This window comes from Bacillus rossius, chromosome 8 (genome assembly GCF_032445375.1).
Source record: "Bacillus rossius redtenbacheri isolate Brsri chromosome 8, Brsri_v3, whole genome shotgun sequence".
In the NCBI taxonomy this organism is placed as follows: Eukaryota; Metazoa; Arthropoda; class Insecta; order Phasmatodea; family Bacillidae; genus Bacillus; species Bacillus rossius.
In genome coordinates, this window is record NC_086336.1 from 2,607,577 (window position 1) to 2,620,098 (window position 12,522).

Sequence of the window (12,522 nt, forward strand, 5' to 3'; positions counted from 1 at the left end):
CAAGGTCACTCTCTCCAGAGCGCAGTGACCCCAGCCACTCGCTGCGCCTCGATGCTGTCCTCAGCGGGGACTGCAGGCGGTCCGAGCCGGCCGCAGCTGCACAGTGAGCGTAGCATACACTTCATATAACATGCAGTTTATTTAAGATACAAGGAAGTCAACTATAGATATGTTCATAAGGGACAGAGAATAATTCCCTTTTATAGCTATGCTAAATATTAAAAACAAACATAATAAACAGTTAAAGTACCCAAACGTAAAGTGACATTTTTTCTGCCAAGTTTTTAAGCGAAGCAGAAGAATATTTGAATTTAATGTTGGACTGGAATGTTATCAAACGAGCTCATAGCCCTTTTACTAACGCTATTCTCTGTGTAAGAAAAAAAAAAGATGGATCGGTGCGATTATGCGAAGGAAACACCAAAAGATTTCAGGGGAATATAGTTTCAACTGCGGGGAATTAGTACTCAAGGGGACCAACCCAATTAGCCTATTTTGGAAATATGTTATGAAAAAAGTATTCCTTTTATTTGATGGGCCCTACGTCATTACCAAAGTAATCCGTCATAACTGCTACGAACTGTCAGATATTCAAACTAGACAAACTGTAGGACACTATAAAATAACTCAACTCAGAGGATATCACACGCCTGTAGTTCCATAATTACGGGATACAGATATGTTTATTTCAAAACACATATTCGGTGACAATGCACTCACATTGAACATGATTATTTAGTGAATTAGTGTTAGATGTTTAATTTATATCTTGTCATTTGTATATTTAGTGATACTTGTATGTTAATTATGATTTTTAATATGTTAGTGTTGTCGAGATTAACACATTGTATTGACCAAAAACATGTTGATATGTATCGATTGTATACATTAAGCCACGGACATTTAAAAAAAAAATATTTGAATTGTGTGAGTAACGTAATGATGTTCTATATCCAGTTATAGTCCAGTCATGTACATTTCTGGAAGGGGATATTCTATAGAGGTACATACTGCAGCCTCATATAATTATTATATTTAAACTTGAATGTTAATTTTACGGTCTTAATTTGACTTGTCACATGTCAATTTAGACTTTTGTTCTCTATGCAATTGTATCATTTTCAATAGTTGCTTTGCTGAGATTACTTGCTCTAAGCACGGAGTTTTGTTTTAAACAAAAAAGAAAGAGAACAGGAATATTATTTGACGTTAAAAACTATAATGAAGCTTAAATTTGTTTTCTGTTATTAAAAATATAAGTTTATTATGATTACATTAATAATGAAGCTTTTTATAATCTGAAATAAATAATATTTAATTACGTTCTTCATTCTCATCGGAAGATTAATCAATATATGTAAAAGACTGGAAGATTACTTATATTAACAAATCGTCGAAGTTGCTACATAGCTATATGAAGAGCTAGCAACCAATTTCAAGATATAGGCTAAAACGAAATATATGAACTACACAAATAGCAGTGCTTAGCCATTCCTCGAAGTAACTCCACGAGATCTACCGAGAAGAACCCACACCAGTATCATCCCAAAGGAAGGATGTAATTCTACAAAAGGAGATGTCAGCACGACCGACTTGGGGACAGCATGGTCGGGTCGAACCCTGGTTACTGCAGCACGACCCAACTAGAAGGAAGCTCATCACCCATGCCGGTAGCTGCGAATACCTCATCGCGAAAGGAGTCCTGGCACTAGAAGACTGCCATTATCATATTTATCGGTGAACTACGGACTAAGGTGGATCATGCACCACAGAATCTAGACAGTACCATCTTTACTTCTCTGTGCCTTATCAAACTAGACTTGACAGAATTTTAAGGCCTATTATTTAATGTTAATTTCGTCCACGAAATTCATTCTGTTGAATGGTGTAGATACCAAAGTAAACTGATAATTTTATTGAAATATTAGCTAGGAAAGTTCCATATTTGCCAGTGGTCCTTTGCAAAGCCACTGAGTATTTAGCTGAGGTAATTATAACAGATCAGCATATTCTACGGATATACTTATGAATATGAAGAAAAATAACGTGTAAGTTTTAATTTAATACTGTTTCTATTTAAAACCTAAAACAAAGACGTACTCTTATCAATCTTGTTAAATCCTAACATCAATAGCGACCAATGATAATTATGTGTAATTATTCAGTGTACGTGTGTTGTAGTATTAGTCAAAGGTACGTGATTAAGTCTTAATTTTTCATGATAGTTTTTTTTCTTCATTTATCTAAATCTGTGGTATACAACTTTAAAAGTTGAAAGTAATTTTACTACTAATAACTTCCTTACAACTTGGAGGTGCGTTACCTACAATATTATTTTTGAACGCTTCAGCAATATCCAATTAGGGGACGTGGTTCTCGCCGCTTGTATGCTAAGACTTCTGTCTCAACCAACCACACACACACACACACACACACACACTTACACTCGCTGCAACGAAGCTCACAAGCTCATCAAACATCAATTAACGTTTTTGAAACTTCAGTTTAACTTTGTCTTCAGCAAAGGCGGCGCTGCCACAGTTAAGACCTCTATCTGCCACTTGAAAGCTCGCTTACCTTCGCGACCCCTTATCGCAATACCGGGAAAGAACAGCACTTACGTGTTGTTATCTACAAGGTGACTCGCTACAGCTGGCCTCCAAGAAGCCGAGTATTCCATTCGTGTTCGCATCGGCACGTGGTTTACTTAACACACGACAAAGTTACACGAAATCCCTGCCAATGTATGGAACCTTAGGAGTTTTTTTAAAATTTTTACAATTTGACTACAAGACTGTAACTCTGGAATCACAATGCGCGACAGACAGAAACAAACCACAACATATAAAATATTTCTTGCCTTATATTCGCACTACATAACCTATAAGTAGTATATAATAGGGAATCCGAGCCCTGGAGTCGGAGAGTGATATTGGTGGTGTCCGCCATCTTGGATTGTGACATCATTGTCGCCATCTTGGAAGACCTTAACATTTGACCTTCAACATTCGCTCAAATTGGCTAGAAATTCGCCAAATTCGCCAAAATTTTCAGTATTTAGAAAAAACAAATTCTTCAATAATTAAAGATTCCATTTTTGAGAGAATAAACCCATAAAAAATCCAACAATTTCGAATTAGAAAAACCTCAAAATATTTTTGCCTTTATAAGAACGAAATGCCTTCATCTACAATCCTCCAATAAACCTCTGATGACATTTGACCTAAACCATTAGGATGTCATGGCCGCCATCTTGAAAATAAAATCTGTAATTTTCATCAGAAAATGACATCTCGTCCGCCATTATCTTGGATTATGGCATAACACATACAATCACGTTTTCGTCTGCTGGAGGCTACCATCTTGGATTATGACATCATAGCCATCATCTTGTTTTCGTATGCTGGAGGCAGCCATTTTAATTTTCAGCACTTGCTACCAGGAGCATTAGTTTCACATAGTACACACATCGTCTGCCAGAGTGCACTGCTGCCATCTTGTTTTCAGTACTCGGTACCAGGAGTGCTAGTTTCACATAGTACACATGCCATCTGCCAGAGGGAACATCCGCCATATTAATTTAATTTTTATCTGTTAGAGTGCTAAACACCATACTGTCATAGCATCCGCCATCTTGTCGGCTGTCTTGGCCACCATTTTAAAAATATGTAATTATAAAGCTAGAAATTCGGGAAAAATTCCAAAATTCGTAATAATAAATCGCTCATTAATATACTAATTGATTTGATCGGTTCCTGTCCTTAGTTCGATACTTGATTGATGCAAGAAAACATACTTTCATGTAAAAAAGTCTTATTTAATAAAACATGGTCAAAATCCTAAAAATGGATTAAATTACTATACTACCAGTCTCCAGTAAGCCGATGATGATATATTAACCCCCATCTTGAAAATCAGTAAATTTTTAGCTAGAAATTGGGAAAAATTCCAAAAATTATTAAAAATATACTCATTAATTTACTGATTAATTCAATGGATTCCTGTCCTTCCTTCGACCCTTGTCAGTGCAAACAAATTTTATTAAATATAATTTCAATTTATCATAAAAGTGACAGGTTCAAGATAAAACACCTTAAAAATTACCAGAATAAAAATTATTTCATAAAGTTACACTACTACAGGAAAACTTGCGAAAGTTAGCAATCTAACAAACATTTAGTTCTGCATCGACTTGAACTTAATAATTCTTAGTTCCAATCGGTTTACTGAAAACCGAGACCAGCCAGATACTTTACCTACATAGTCTTTTTCTTCCCGACAGAGTTTATCGATACTGCGTTTAACGGACTGCTTCTCATCGTTGGAATTATAGATGGGAGTATTCACTGTCTTGAATGCGTTTTTCTTCACTTTTTCCTCGATAGTATATGGCTTGTCATATACACAGTTACCTTTTTAAACACCCGTGCGTTGCTACTTCATCAGTATTGATTATGTTATGCTTGATATAATTTAAAGCACAAATGTGTTTTGACTCACTAAATTTCAAAGCGCCACGAAATGCAGATTCAGCCAAGAGGAATCCGTTATCATTTACCTGTAATGCACCGAGCAGTCTTGTGTTTAGATTCATGTCTAGACAATATCGCAATCGGTTGCTGCCCATCTGCTTGTGTGCTTGTACGCATACGAGTCTCCAACCAATAACGGAGGAGTCGAAATGCCTGCAGATAGTTCCGCAGTAGGCAAACGTACTTCACCTTTACAGTTTTTTGCATGTTGTCGCAAATTATCAATATGAGTGAACCAAATATGACACTCATCGCAGCGAAATTTCATACGAGAAGGATTCAACACGCTTTTGCTTCCCTCATTTCTTCGTGCATCATGGGAATGTGCGAACGTCATATCGCTGTGAACAAATTTTAGTATTTATATGCCCGAGGTCTTGCTGTTCATACAGTTTGTAAAACTAAAATGATTTGGTACGATATCATATTCGTGTTTAACGTTTTACGGTATAATGTAAATTTTTTTAATGATTAAAAATATTCACAAGTTTGGATATCGTTTGAAAATAATAGTAATATACTAATTTTTCAGATAACTAAAATAGTTGGAAATGATTTATGGGTCAAGTATAATGTGATAATTGTTAATAGTCTTTGACAGTGTAACTGCCTCATAGACACTCCTTACCTGTTGTTTGAATGTAATAGCGGCACATTCAAGGTTTATAATGCAGGTTTTGCAATTAAGTGTGTTGTATACACCTGAGTTAAGGCTAGTGTTTACCTTTGAACTTTTATATTCCCAGAGTTCCGCTGGAGTGAGGCATTAGGAATATTTGTAGACGAGTCATAACTGAACAAACTTCATTGTAACTGACCAGGTTTATGGCCTAAATTGTAAATGGAGTTTGTTAATAAAAAATGTTTATAATAGCACTCAGTACTTTGCCACTATCTCTGTTACATTTATCCCTCTTATGCCTCGCTCCTGACATGGAGGGGTTACAACACATATGCTATATGTTGATATTGATGGTTCATTTCAATCTTTACTGAGAATCCTGTATATAGTTACGCTCATCACTGACTTAATGGTCGCGTAATGCTGTAGGCTATATAATTTTCATTGCTCTTTGCTAACCTGTTCCTCCTAGCATTGCTTCCGTGTCTGTGCCGCAAAGATAATATTGTTTAAATCCTGAGTGTTTATTGATTTTTATTACTAATTAAAATTTATCTTGATTTTAAAAATATTTTTATTATATAATTGTATACAGTTATTTATAATAATATTTTAATACTGTGTATTAAATTAAATTTTTTTAATACATTAAATTTTTTAATTTTGCCACCCATATTTATAATATCACTTCAGTACTTTTCATTATTTTATTTCTATTATTGATTTGCATGCGGAATTAAAGTTAGTTTTTTTATTATTTTTTATGCGGAGGTTAAAAACCATGGAGCATGGAATGGCGTACCCCACAAAGAGGAACAGAGGTGGACTGAGGAGCGGAGCAGTCACTCACTGACTTATCATACACAGTCAATTATAATAAACATTCATGATGTATATTTATATTCATTATTAATTAAAATTTATCTTTATTATTTTACTAAACTAAATAATTGATTTTATACACGTGTTTATCTTAATTAATATATACATACATATATATAATATAAATATATGCTCCTCACTGACTCACTAACTCTGTAACGCCAAAGAGATATGAATACCTTGGAGACCGGCGTATCATCATGAAGTACAAATATCTGTCTACTCCATAGAGATGTGTATAAAATAAAAAATGGAAGCGTAACAATATAGAGAACATTTGAAATGCAGTTACATAAGTAGTAAAAGCCTTATTTATTAAAATAAATTATTTGTTATATTCATAACAATTACGAATAACTATGTTAATAATTACTAAAAAGGTTTATATGTCAGAAAGTTTAGTTCTAAATGAAAAACAGTGAAATTTTTCCCTTTTTGTAAATGGAAGTTTGCGTCATTGGGAATATTTTGATATTTTGAATTTTGTACTTATGTCTTTTCTAAATCTTTATTTTTTAAATATGCTTATATATTAGAATTTTTGATTTTTTTTAAAAATCCTTCTGTATTTTTGTTTATATATATATAGTGAGGAAGCTAACCCTCACAGTATAATTGATATTTTATTTTAAATATAAACATTGCCAGTGTAACCTAGAGTGTCATAGATTTGTAAATAAAAAAAATGATCACTACAGAAGTTAATTTAAAGCAATATTTAAATATTCGTATCTAGCGTTGCCTTTAATAGTTGGGCGCACAACACGAATCAAAAGTTCTTAAAATATCAAATTTAAAAGTTTTTGCCGGCTAATTTATCACTCAGTTAGAGTCATGAGTTCTTTATTCCTCTACCACTGGGATAGTATCTAGTTGCAATCTATTCCTATTTGTACCCACATACCTGATGAAACTATTTCTTGGCATACAATTCTTTAATTATTTCATACAGCAAAACATTTTATTCAGAATTCACTATTCACAATCCAAAACTTCCATTTTTCATTTTTTTTTAAACTTTTTTGTTACAAGTCAGCAAAGATATTGCACTTCTTTGCAAAAACAAAGCACATAAAATAATCTTTCCTCATAGCGTTCATTCAAGTCCAAAGACAAAATAACAATTATTCAGTTTCATAGTGCTGTGAATATGGCATATTTACAATATGTTTATATGCCCGAAAGATTTTTTTGACATATTTGCTTTTTTGTAGTTTCGCTCTTATGAATGTTTATGTTATATTCTTTTTTTTTGAGGTCAGTTAATTTCTGCCCTCTAAAATTATAGGTAAATAGCGCAGATGCACTTAATATACAAAATTTTTGTGAAATATTTTTTTATAATTTAATATATACATGAAGAAATTTTCATTTGCAGAATATTAAAAGAGATAAAAATTTTCATAAAAGTTTCGTGTAGCCTATATTAAATTAAAAAGGGCTTGTTATATACATTTATTTTCAAAGGGCGCCTTACAACTAACTGTTAGTAGAATATTCTCTATCCTGTGGTGGTCACATCGCCGGGAAACAGCAGTGTTGTTATTCCAGGTGTTTCCATGGATATCTCTGCCCTGATTGCCACAGCGTTCACGCGGCGTGGTGTCTCGAACTTACCTTAGGTTCTGGCTACTCCCCGGCTGACGAATACAATGTAGTAAACAGTCACTCGATACAATACAAAAAAATTGGTTGTCTGTAAAGTCGGTTTACGGACGAAAGTTTAACGTGACAACGTCATAACAAAACATTGATGAAATGGTTGCATACTTTTATGAATAAAATTGAATCATTTTAATTGAATTATCACTATTTTGTATGGATACAAAGAAGGAGTGAAATGAAATCTACAATTTAATTGATAAATTTACTTTTATTTGCACTCATTAATTCAAATATGTTTATTACTTTAACGAACAGATTATTTTAACTATAACTTTTATACATGTTTGCTATTTAACTTCTTCCAATCTGTGTTATTCTGTTAAGGATAGGAAAAGTAGGAAACGAATGGGAGGGTTTCAAGTTTAATGTGCCTCGAAAAAGTCAAATCGATGGTTGTTCCAATCGAGTGGAAGAGAGATAGTTGCGGCGCAAGCATACAATGAGCGAAACGGGACACAGCGTAACGGGACAATGTGCGTAACGGGACACTTTTTCGTGCGTGCAGCCGGCGTTAATTGATTTATTAGACGTTGTCACGTCAAAATTTGACACCTTGATATAAGCTAAGATATTGTTCGCCGCACGTGGGCTGTCGTGATGTTTTATCGTTATTCTGTCCTGACATAAACGTTCAGACCCATCTTTTTTCTTACACACGCTTGAATACGTTCCAGTCGAGCATGCATAGAAAATAATCCTGTGCTTGTTTCAAACACTTCGCCGGAATGTAATATGATTTCCTATGAAATATTTCTCCGGGTTGGACTTGTATTTCAGCCTGACACAAGTCATTCACACCTGGCTTGTAGGGGAATGTTTCGTTATGAAGCAATAACCACGTCAACCAACTGCCTCTTGAATTACGAACTAACCACGGTGTTGGGCCAAGTATGAACAGACATTGCAGTAACATGTCATGTAACACCATATATATAATTCTAGATTTTAATATATTTTTGAGTACATGTTCAGTATTTTATATCAACTTACCCGAATTACTGGGTCATTAAATTATATTATTGTGTCATTATTTTAGTATATTCTTTTGAATTTAACCCCACCGCCTAATATATAAGGCTAAATATGATATTATGTTTCTGATATATTTTATTTTTTACTTATGTTTTAATATCAATAACTAGAAATTAATTTCGTGTGTTTTTTTACACTTGGTAAAGCATAAAATTTATTTTCAATATTAAATTTAAATTTAAAATCAAATGTGGCACTAGCAGCAACCAAGACGCCGACTGCTGCGCTGGCTCACCCCAACGTGAGGAGCTACTGCTGGCTCATGCTGGCTCATGCTGGCTCATGCTGGGAGGGCTACACACAGAACTGTCGTCAGAGACAACACTCGGCGTGTTTGCTTGGACATTATTATTTTGTATATTATCTTTTATTATAGCTAGCTATACGTTTAACGTACACTATTTCAAATGTAATATTTTTCAATTTTTAAGATTAAAAAATAGTGCCTCTTGATTGTATTATTACATTTGTATTTTATGCTCTGAGAGAAAAACATTAATAATAAACACTAATTATCATCTCACTGAAGAAACTATGTGTAGAATTCGGTCACTATTAATGACATGACATACCAATATGTATGCTATAGTACAAAGAGCCAAAATTTTAATATTAACTGATATAAATAAATGTGATGGCAAATATGGTCGAAACAAAAATGAATCGCTTATTTATGAAAAGGCATAAGTCAATTCACTAAAAGTTGTGGGAATATGCAAAAAACTATATCATATCTGTTATAAGTTTCATACATCAAAATTAATATTTTTTTACTACTCTGTACCTAAATGTCACTACATTGACAAGTGCATGCTTTGCAAGTGTTTCATTACCTGTGAGAAAAAAATTGTTAAATATCACAGACTTAGGCCCTTTTATAACTTAACCTTGCAAGTCAACAAAACTTATGTAATAAAATATTCCAATCGAAATACAATGATGTAATTCAACCTAGATATAGTTCAGTAAACGTGTACACCATATTATTGAACACTTTACGCCATTTTCACTGACCTTATAATGCATAACATCACAGGCATACCCTCTTTAAACAACACCACAAAAGTTATGTACTAAAGCATCATTTCACTTTAAACAACAGTGATGTAAGACTACACATTGTTTTGAAAACATGTACAAAAGGTGTTAATATAACTTCACACTTTGTATGTTATTATGTAACAATGCCTGTTACAATGGCATGGTAGCTCAGTCTGTTTGCTTGGTAGGCCACTGGATAATCTCATCGTAGAAGTCTCTGTGTTCACCTGGAACATAACGGAGAACCTTCTTTAAGTCAATAATCTTCTTTGCATTAATTGGCACATTTTTCGCAGGATACGCCTTTTGAACAGGAATAGTAGGATTCAAACTTTTGTCGGATGATTGACGAAGCACAAAAGTATGTGACACAAGGCCGCCAATGAATTCGGAAGCAACTACAGTACCTTTATGGCGACTGTTGTACTGGAACTCTACAAACCTTGATACAGCAAAGTCTTGCTTCTGGCTTCGCGGAACTGCTTTACTCTGGCTTTCCAATGATAAGCATGTCTTTTTGTAATGGCTGGGCCACCAATTCTTGAAGTCCAACACGTCATCAGATGTTACCATGTTGACTGTGAATTTTCCAGGAACTCCTGCAGATGTAATAAGTTGGCAGACCTCCATGGGTACATAGTATCTATCAGTCTTTTTAAGAACACGTTTCACCAGTGCAAAATCACGATCGCAAGCAAGATATGAATGACCACGTATCGGAAACCGATGGATAATAATGTCAAATCTGTTGGTGTCAGTAAGTGATAACAAGAATCTTACCATGCAATTGTTCTTATTCTGCCCTCCGCAAGCATCACTGTAAAGGTGCAGTTCTTTAACACATGGAGGCACGTTGTCACTTATGTATTTGTGGAGAAAAGAGCATGTTTCATCTGGCCCTTTATTTGCCTGCCCTTCGTGATATAAAAATAAACTCGCCTCATCTGTTTTCAGGTTATGTATGGCAAAGGGAAACACCGAAAGCTGGCGATAGTAAAAAAGCTCTTGTACTGGAATGCAGGGCAGTGAAATGTTCTGCATATAATCAAACGTTAACCCTAACACACTATCATTGTTTTTGCAAATGTGTTTCGTGTCTTTCATGCTTGTGTAAAACTTGTTACTCCTTCTTTCATGAATGGCCAGCTCGGCCATGGCAACTCGCTTAGCACATTCATTAAGATTAGGATTTTTTATCTTGACCTTCAGTTGTTCACATTCTCCACAGGTGTCTATCTGTGGTCTCCCAAAGTGGAGATTGAAATTTTCCCTGAAAATCTTGTAATAGAAAGAATACTTAACTTTACAATCAGGAAATTTCTCTTTGAACAGTGTATGCATCTTCTTTATATCCAACTGCGCATCAAGATATTTATATTCTTTGGATGCATGGTGGCTTATCTTGACAGGAAATGAAGATATGTGGTCTTTGATGGCCTGAACATCACCAACAGGCACCGACTTCCTATTGTTTTGTTGGCCTCGCATGTCTTTTGGAGTTTGTCCACATAGTAACAATGTTTGCAGTCTCCTTACCCTCTTGGCAGATACTCCATATAACTGAATGAATGCTTTCTTGCACACTTTCACTCTTCGTTCTTGAATAACTACATGGAAAGTGAAGGAGGATGACCTTTTTCCAGACTTGTCACCATTCCTTGGTCGGCGAAGTTTAATTGGCACAGCGTCAAGCAAACCTTGAAGATAGATGTCTTGCTCATTCTTGCATGAAAAGGAATGTATAGCATCAAGTAATTTCCCTCTCTGTGCAATGTCAATCTTGTCATAGCATTTTCTTGCACATCTAAAACAATAAAAATAATTTTTTTATGAGTCGTGCGAGCTATTTTAAATATTTCCAAATTATCAATAATAGGTAGTTAACTAATACATTTCTACAAACTGAATTATGTTTACGTGAGTGAAATCTGAAAGATGAATGAATATAAATCTTAAAAGAAAATAATATGAAGAATTAGGTTACCTGCACGACTCGGTAGTACTTTTAGTTTTCACAACATTCCCTCTGTAGTTTGCATACTCCTTTCCTTGCAGACGAGCGCGTTTAATTCTTTGACATTTGTATTCTTCCACATTTCGCACACCTTTTTTACGTTTCATGGAATGGTTACAATCATTTTCCACACAAGTCTTATTAGACTCCATTTCACTCATTTTCTACTAGTAAACAAACCAAAAGTAACTGAAAGTACACAACAAAACAAATGATAGCAGAATATACCAGCATGCAACACTGCATGATACTGCCAAAGAGGTCGGAAGAGTATACTGCTATTTGTTTTCTCTTTGTAACTAGCTGCAATTATATGGTTATGAAAGGACATAAGTCCACTGATTAATAGCTGTAATCATTTGGTTATGAAAGGACATAAGTCCACTGACTAATTCCTTTTCATAACTAAACTAAATTTTCTGGCGGTCGGTAAACCCACTTCCATGCATCAGACTAGTGCCTTTTAGTAACTAAACGATGCGTATACACCCACAGATTGGCATCCTGTATGTAACTCATTTCTTCAAAAAAGTTGACTTATGCCCTTTCATAAATAAGCGATTCAAATGTCTTACAGTTACGTTTTTTAAAAAAAGTGAAAATTAAATATTATCTGATGATGCTCTTGATGAAATACAAGAGTACATATATCCAAAATGTTCACTTGAAATGATAAGTAGAGGAAAAGAGCACTTCAGCACACATAGTTCCACAGTAAAACACCGACAAGTGCA

General features: G+C 34.4%; 2 protein-coding genes across 2 annotated transcripts in view; one reads left to right on the plus strand and one right to left on the minus strand.

The window, feature by feature from the left end:
- The window catches only part of LOC134535486 (uncharacterized), a 121,147-nt gene that overhangs the window by 65,921 nt on the left and 42,704 nt on the right, over positions 1-12,522 (plus strand). The gene's annotated exons all lie outside the window — the stretch shown is intronic.
- LOC134535479 (uncharacterized) lies at positions 9,660-12,337 on the minus strand. The gene is made up of 2 exons (XM_063374593.1): positions 11,759-12,337; positions 9,660-11,578 (listed from the first exon to the last, which is right to left on the minus strand). The coding sequence occupies exons 1-2, from the start codon at positions 11,947-11,949 to the stop codon at positions 9,943-9,945; spliced, it is 1,827 nt and encodes a 608-aa protein (XP_063230663.1). The 5' UTR covers positions 11,950-12,337; the 3' UTR covers positions 9,660-9,942.